Genomic DNA, 8,894 nt, shown 5'->3' on the forward strand with positions numbered 1-8,894 from the left:
ATGAAGATGAGGAATCACACGCCAGTAACCGAGTTCCTCCTCATGGGAATCCCTCACACACAGGGGCTGGAACACGCGCTCTTTGTCTTCTTCCTCACCTTCTACCTGCTCACTCTTGTGGGGAACCTGCTCATTCTCCTGGCCATCCTCACTTCCTCCAGCCTCCACACCCCCATGTACTTCTTCCTGGGCAACCTGTCAGTGTTTGACATCTTTTTCCCTTCCGTGAGTTCCCCCAAAATGATGCTCTACCTACTGGGGCAAAGCCGGACCATCTCTTACCAGGGCTGCGCCTGCCAGCTCTTCTTTTATCACTTCCTGGGCTGCACGGAGTGTTTCCTGTACACCGTGATGGCCTATGACCGCTTCGCCGCCATCTGCCACCCCTTGCGGTACACGGTCATCATGAGCCCCAGGGTGTGCGCCATCTTGACTCTGAGCACCTGGGTGGGGAGCAGCGTGCATGCGTCTGTCCTCACATTTCTTGTGTTTACGTTACCCTACTGTGGCCCCACGGAGGTGGGCAATTTCTTCTGTGACATCCCGGTGGTGCTGCCCCTGGCCTGTGCAGACACCTCTCTAGCTCACAGGGTGAGTGTCACCAACGTAGGTGCTGTGGCTCTCCTGTGTTTCCTTCTTGTCCTCACCTCTTACACTCGCATCGTTATCTCTATATTGAGAATCAGCTCCTCAGAAGGCAGGCACAGAGCCTTCTCCACCTGCAGTGCCCACCTGACTTCCGTCCTGCTCTTCTATGGACCCGTGATCCTTATTTATCTGCGGCCTGCCTCCAGCCCTTGGCTGGATTCTGTGGTTCCGTTGTTCAATAATATTGTTAACCCTTCCCTGAATCCTTTGATATACAGCTTGAGAAACAAGGATGTGAAGTTGGCTCTGAGAAAAGCACTAATCCAGGGAGTACATCCTTGTGTAGCGTAAAGTACTATGTCATTATCTGTGCTTACAGATTTGCCTTGCATTTATATGGGGCATGTGGTCTCTGAAACCAGCTGGGGTGAATGGCTAAGTGGCATTTGGGATAAATAGGTTGAATGGACTTTTTTGTTATTAACATGTATATATTTATATAAATTTGTGTTCAAGAATATCTTTATGGCACTTACCATATGCCAGGTACTATTCTATGCACTTTATAAATACTGCCGTATGTTATTATGAGACTTTTCACATGAAGTAGATATTATTATCCTGGTATACAGAGGAGTGTATTAAGGCGCTGAGAGGTTAAGACACTCCTGTAGTGTCTCAGAGATAGAAATTTGCTGAGCTTGGATGTGAATGCAAGGGTTTTAACTTTGTGCTAATAATGTTGCCTCTGTATTGTCATAATTAGAGCACACATGCTTACCTCTTCCAGCAACTTCTTTTCAATTTGCATGGAGTATTTTTCATTTTTCCAAAAAAAAAACTGTTGTCTACTCAATTCATTCCATTAAATTTATCACTTCGTCATCTATATTGTGATGACTGTTATATACTTAAGTCTGATATAAAGAAATTCAGTTACATGTCAGAAACCAGAAATGTGCTAATATATCTAGTAACATGTATTTTCATAGATCCTCTAGACTTAGGTCAGTGTATCTGCTCTTTCCGACTGTGTTTTGAATTCGGTAGTATGAATGCAGATTTTCTTCATTAAGTCAAAGACTGAGTTTGACTTCCAGAATTCCTGGACTCTCAAAAATAGTAATCATTTTTTTCCTCTTGAAAATAAATAGATTTGAAGAAAATAGGAAAACTGTAAAAAGTAAAGTAACTAGAAATTACAAATTAATCCTACCACCTAAATAATAATCACCATTAACATTCTGACATTTCTGCTTTCTCTCTAATGAGTGACTAAATTGGAACTAAATTTTCTAAAATTCTGTTTACAATTATTTCATGTATACCCATGTCATCCATATCTACATATGTGTATTTATACATTTGGAGTCATATTATATGTATGTATATAATCCTGGTTTATTTCAATAGTGTATCAAACCTTTTCAATTGCCACAATTTTTAACCAGTTTTATTGTGACGTATTTCATATGCCAAAGAATTCACCCATTTAAATTATAGGAGTCATTGCATTTTTTAATATATTCACAGAGTGTCCACCATCACCACGGTCAATTTTAGAACATTTTTATCATCACAAGAAAATATCGTATACCTTTTACAGATCATCTTCTCATTGCCTCCATCAATTTCAGCTCTAAGCAGTCATTAATCTACTTTCTATAACTACAGGTTTGCCTGTTCTAGATATTCGATATAAATAGAATCACATAAAATGTGTTTTCTGTGACTGACTTGTTTAACTTAGCATAATGTTTTCAAGGTTCATCCATGTTGTAGCAGGTTCCTTCTTCGCCCCCACCTCTTATATGTCGAAATGTCCCTAGTTCCTATGATTTCTAAGGTCAGTATATATTATTAAATCCCTATGATTTCTGAGGTCACTATATATTATTAAATACATATGTATTTATGATTGTACTATCTCCATAGCAGATTAAGCCTTTTATCATTGTAAAATATTACTTTTTATCTCTAGTAGCATTTTTTGTTTTAAAGTCTAGTATGTCTGTTAGTCTAACCACTTCAACTCCCTTGTTGTTGCTGTTTTCACGACATCTCTTTTCCTATGCATTTGTTTTCCTTCTATTTGTATCTTTGAACCTAAAGTGTCTCCTGAAGACAGAATGTATTAGGAAAAGTTTTTTCTGCTCCAGTTTGACGATTTCTGCCTTTCAGTTGAATTTTAATTCATTTGCATTTTAATGTTAGTATAGATATAATTGGATTTACATTTGCTATTTTACCTGGTTTTTGTATTCTATGCCTCATTCTGTGCATTTTTTGTTCTTCTATTTCTCCTTTACTTTAAAAAATTACTTTATAAAGTAGTATTTTGATTTACTTAATGAGTTTTTCACTATTTTATTTGAGTTATTACCTTAATAGTTGTTCTGGGGCTTACCATCTTATTTCTTAACTTATTACAGTTTCAAATGTATACTAAACAAATTTCAGAGCGATATAGACACATTACTTCTATATATCTCTATTCATTTTCCCCTCTTTTTGTGGTATTATTGTTAGACATATTGCATCTATGAATGCTAGAATTTCAACAGCACGTGTAGTAATTATTGCTTTATATAATTTTATGGTTTTTAAGAAGCTGCGGGAAGTATGTAGAGCAACTGTGTATTTATAGTTTTTGTTATAATAACCTTCTTACTTATTTTTGGCTTTCACCATTCATTTCTTTGCTTTCGAATTATCATGTCATTTTCTTTGCTCAATATAGACCTTCTCCCACCCAACTCTTGTTTGCTATTATTGGCAAGTATATTGGAGAAGGCAATGGCACCCCACTTCAGTACTCTTGCCTGGAAAATCCCATGGATGGAGGAGTCTGGTGGGCTGTAGTCCATAGGGTTGCTAAGAGTCAGACATGACTGAATGACTTCACTTTCACTTTTCACTTTCATGCACTGGAGAAGGAAATGGCAACCCACTCCAGTGTTCTTGCCTGGAGAATCCCGGGGATGGAGGAGCCTGGAGGGCTGCCGTCTATGGGGTCACACAGAGTCGGACATGACTGAAGCGACTTAGCAGCAGCAGCAGCATATTACAATTATATATATATATTGCATGCATATATATATATATATATATATATATATATATATATCAGTCTATATCAGTATATATATCAGTTTATCTTCAAGTTTGTTCATTCTTTTTTCTGCCAATTTAAGTCTACCATTGATTCCTTCTAATAATTGTACTTTCAGTACAATTTACTGTAATTGTACTTTTCTACTCCAGAACTTCCATTTGGTTCTTATAATTTCTAGCCATTGATATTTTCTATTTAACCTAACATTGTCATCACACATTCCTTTACTTCTTTAATTATGGTTTCCTTCAGTTAGTTGAACATATTTATATATATATACACACACACATAATACTTTATATGTATATTGCTTTATATAATTGGTATTAAAATAGGTTCATAGAAATTAGAAAATATAAATTTATACTTCCTTTTAAAATTACATACTTACCTTCACCAGTGCTGTCTGTTTTCCACTTAGAGTTGGATTACCATCTAGGGCTACCTGTTTTTAGCCTGAAGGACTTCATTTTTGTTTTTCTTGTAAGGTGCATCCACTGGAAACAAATGATCACTTTAATTTTTCTTAGAATGTCTTGTCTTTACATCATATTCATTTGGGTGATATCTTTATGGGGATATGTGGGATCTTGATGGACTTTTTGCCTTTGAGTACTTTACGTAGTTATCCTGGTGCTTTCTGATCTCCATTGTTTCACATGAGAAGTCAGTGATAAGTTCTTACTAAGGTTCCCTAGTATAGTGATGAGTCATTTTTCTCTGCATGCTTTCCACATTTTCTCCTTCTGTTTGACTTTTGGCACTTTTATTATTATGTGTCTATTTATGCCTCTTTTATGTGGAGTTTGTTGAGCTTCCTGGATGCATAAATGGTTGTTTTCCTATAAATTTGGGAAGTTTTTAACCCTTAATTCTCTGAATAATTTTAATGCTCCTTCCTGTTTCTTCCGGCATTTCTATTACGTGTAGCTGTGCTTGATGGAGTCCCCTATTTCTTTGAGGCTCTGTTCATTTTTCTTCACTTTTCCCTCTGTCCTTTGACTTTATGTACCCTGTATCAGTTTATCTTCAAGTCTGTTCATTCTTTTTCCTGCCAGTTTAAGTCTACTGTTGATTCCCTCTAATAAATTGTTTATTTCAATAATTGTACTTTTCTACTCCAGAACTTCCATTTGGTTCTTATAATTTCTAGCCACTGATAATCTCTATTTGATCTAACATTGTCATCACGCATTCCTTTGCTTCTTTAATTATGGCTTCCTTCAGTTATTTGAACATATTTGTAAGGACAATGTTGAAATATTTTCCTATTAAAATTTAACATTTCATTACTCTGATAGGCAGCTTTTTTGCCTGCTTTTTTCCCCTGCACTACGGATCATACTTTTCTGTTTCTTTGTATGTCCTCTAATTTTTTGTTGAAAACTGGATATTTCAGATAACATATTTTAGCAACACTAGGTACTAGTCCCTGCCTCCCTCCAGAGCATGTTAGTTTTTTGGTTAGAGGCTGACTGAATCATTTTAATGAATTCTTTTCTTTCCCCTACAGTGTTAAACCTCTCAGGATGTTGTTCCTTAGGCTGAGGTAAAAGCCTGAGTATGCCCACAGCCATCCTCAGATACTGGTATTAGCAGGGCTCACTTTGATGGATTTTTCCCTGACCACATCCTTTTGTGGAAATGTGTGTATGTGCACACCCATTACTGTTCCTAAGGCAGAAGAATGTAATAATAATGGTGATTTTTTTCATGGTCATTTTGGATGAGGAAATAGGAAAGAATAGAAATGTCCTTTTACTCATACAGTAAAGTGTGAAAAATCACTTAATTAGGACCCAGAAAAATATCTGGATTCTACCTGGCTCCATTAATAATAATACCCCGTGTGGTCCTGAACAAGTCATTTTGTTCTGTGACTTTGGTTTCCAACATTTATAAACTGAAGATGTTGGACTAGATTATCTTTAAGCATTCTTTCACATCTGAAATTGTGTACCATCATAGGAACTATTATTTAGAAGTATGTGGTCATGGATTGAGGGGAGAAAAGTTGCCCAGAAGCCTCCTGGTTTCTGATTTTGGTGAGGCAATGACTACCATTTGCAGTACTGCCTTTTTTTAAAATAAAAAAAATATTGGGATATAATTGTCAAGCACCCCTGTGTAAGCTTAAGGTGTATGTGGTGATTTGATTCATTTATATATTTATTGCAATATGATCACCACGATAGCGTTAAGTAACACCTCTCTCATGTTATTTAATTATCCTTTCATTTTTTTCCTGGTGAGAACAACTGCGCTTTCTGTTTAGAATTCAGCCCTTGAGATTAGCCACTGAAGCAAGGCTTCCCTAGTGGCTAGCTGTAAAGAATCTGGGTGCAATGAGAAAGACCTGGGTTCGATCCCTGGCTTGGAAAGACCCCCGGAGAAGGGAACAGCTACCCCCCTGCAGTATTCTGGCCTGGAGAGTTCCACTCCATGGGGTCGTAAAGAGTCAACTACTGAGCGCCTTTCCCTTTCCGAAGCAAGGTAAAATTCCTCATATTGGCCAGAAGATGGCACTGTTGGGGCACCGACAAGCTAGAGTCTTCTCTGCACTGATTTAGGCTGCAACAAAGATGGCCGAGTCCCTTCACTGTTCACCGGAAACTTCCACAACATTGTTTATGGGTAAACCCCAATACAAAGTGCTTTTGGTGTTAAAAACAAGAAAAATTGAAAAAAAGAAGAAAAAGGAGATAGTCTTAAAAAAAGATCTCAGAACTGAATTGATAGGATAAAGAACGGTTGAAATGATTATTAGAACTGTGGGAGAGAGGTCTGTGAAGCTCATGGCTTCCTGATGACACTACCGTGTGTGAATATCTTTCTGGAGCAGCGGTTTCAAATCAGTGATTGTTACATGTTGGTGTCACTATATGCAGTATTTGTGTATAGAGATTAGATACAAGAGGTAATATAGGTAAGAGAGAAAGTCTTGATGAAAATATGGCTGGCAGAGGTCACAGGGCCCTGCGTTTCGTTTACAGAAGCCAACCCCCCCACTCTGATATTAATACGTGTATTTCCCCTCCAACTCGCAGCTAACTGAGAAGAGAACTGAACATTTTCCTTGTCATAGAAAAGGACTTGATCTCCTTTATTAAGAAGCCCCAGGGAATTAACTTTGCATAGAAACTGTGTTGATAACATGATACCAAGTTTTAGTTTCAACAAAAGGAAACAACAGAGGGACTTTGGTAGCTGCAGAATATTATTACTATTTCATGATATAAATATTGATAAAATTTATACTGAATCGGAAAGTTTCGTGTTTTGGAAGGACAGAAGCACCTATACCTTTGTCTTATTTAGTTTCAGAGGCAGAAACTGAACTGCTCCTGTTTTTCTCACTCTCTTTTCGTTTTCTATGCTGGTTTCAGTAACTCATCTTTTTTTTTTTTTTTCCTAAAACAGTTTGATATAAATATAAATCTTACTATTCGCCAAGCTCAATGTGCTGAGTAGACTTGAAACTGATAAATGCAAGAAACAGTTTAATAATTTTTCCTCCACTATAATCCTTGGTTGCAAGTATGAACAGTTATATTTTTGTTTCATTTATTTTCATTTACTCTCCTACTATTTCTCATATTCAAACTTTTAAGATTTTCTTTGTGCTAACTGGTTAAATTCTTGAGTTTAGCCTTGAAAATCTTGCTGCTTCTATTAGCAATTGCTAGCAAAGGAAATCTCAAAAAAATGAAAGGGAGTAAAGGTTCCCTTTTTTCCTTTAACTAGTAATCGATATCATTCTGTTTTGTCAACCCCCTTTTGACAAAATGTTAAATAAAAATATTCACAAAATTCTGTCTTAAGAAAATGCATAGTGCTGCATTTCTGTCTTTGATTTTTATAAAGTTTCTCTTGTAAGCGTTATTTTAATAATGGAAATTTTTAGGACATCCATCTGGAATGGAGAAATTTTCCTATCCTCTAAAATGCAGCCTTTGATGTCTAAAATGTTTGGTTTTCTAATTGGCTTTTAGTTGATAATTTGTTATATTCATTTTTGTATTTAAATGTGAATTTTTATTCTTCTGGAAATATAAATTACTCTAGATATGTATTATTAGGCAAAATTGCTTTCTTCTTCTCCCCATATTCATGAAGGTATAGTATAAACCTACTATTCCAATATGTTCCCCATTTAAACAAAGTCTTTGAAATACTTTGTCTTTTTTAAATAAACACAAGTCCTAATGGGTTGCTATGGAGCCCTACATGCTTCTCCTTTTGCTCTTGGAAGGATTCGAGTAACTGTGTAAGCAAAGAAGCAGGGTTGGCGCTCTGTCTTCCTCTTCCCATCTTCTTAAATAGGATGGATACCCCTCATACCCCAGTGGGAAAGGAGATCTGTAGTTTTCTTTATTTCAGGCTGCCTTCTAAACACCTCTTTTCAACTGCTTGATTTTAAAATATGAGTTTCTTTTCTTTGCATTTAAAAAGTTCATGCCCCAACTTTTAACCTAAATAAATGCTTAAAAAAAAATTGAGGTCTTCCTTTTAAGATAAAGCAAAAATACTTTAGGACAAGATGTGAGAGTATTGCTATGTTATATTGCCTTTCTAAAACAGGGAAGAAACTGAGATTATATGCATGTGGATGAAATACCCTTTTGAAATAAGGGTCTCAATTGAGAGGATGGTTAAACGTAATAGTTCACGATCATGTGTGTGCATGCTCAGTCATGTCCGGCTCTTTGCAGTCCCATGGACTGTAGCCTGCCAGGCTCCTCTGTCCAATGGAGTTTCCCAGGCAAGAACACTGGAGTGGGTTGGTGTTTCCTTTGCCAAGGGATCTTCCCGACCCAGGGATTGAACCTGGGTCTCCTGTGTCTCCTATATTTTCTGTTAAATACATTCTGTGAGTTAAATACATTCTTTGGCCATAAAATGGATTTTTTGGTAGCCATATTAATTAAGATGGCTATCTAGATTTATTGATGTGAAAAAAATAGTTCAGGAAATATAAAAATTAGAGTACAGGATGATAACTATAATATTATTTCACATGTGTAAATCTGTGTAAGTGTGGGCAATTATAGGTGTGCTTGATAGATGCCCACCAAAATTATTATCAGTGGTCATTTCTGGGAAGTGGAATTTTTACTGGATTAAAAATAATATTTTGTGTTTTTCTTTACTTATTTCATCATTAGCACCTCATGAGATCATTATGCAGTTT

The 8,894-nt window shown here is 36.5% G+C and overlaps 1 protein-coding gene across 1 annotated transcript; it reads left to right on the forward strand.

The window, feature by feature from the left end:
• LOC136169224 (putative olfactory receptor 10D4) lies at positions 1 to 7,695 on the forward strand. Its single transcript, XM_065937031.1, has 2 exons — positions 1 to 918; positions 7,654 to 7,695. Exons 1-2 carry the CDS (start codon positions 1 to 3, stop codon positions 7,693 to 7,695), a joined length of 960 nt encoding a protein of 319 aa, XP_065793103.1.
• Positions 7,696 to 8,894: the final 1,199 nt, after the last annotated feature.

The sequence above is a fragment of the Muntiacus reevesi genome, chromosome 5 (genome assembly GCF_963930625.1).
Source record: "Muntiacus reevesi chromosome 5, mMunRee1.1, whole genome shotgun sequence".
Lineage (NCBI taxonomy): Eukaryota > Metazoa > Chordata > Mammalia > Artiodactyla > Cervidae > Muntiacus > Muntiacus reevesi.

Coding starts and splice junctions, on each gene's coding strand:
- LOC136169224 (XM_065937031.1), top strand. CDS start 1: ATGAAGATGAGGAATCACACGCCAGTAACCGAGTTCCTCCTCATGGGA. Junction 919..7,653: donor GAAAAGCACTAATCCAGGGA/GTACATCCTTGT, acceptor TCTAAAATGCAG/CCTTTGATGTCTAAAATGTT.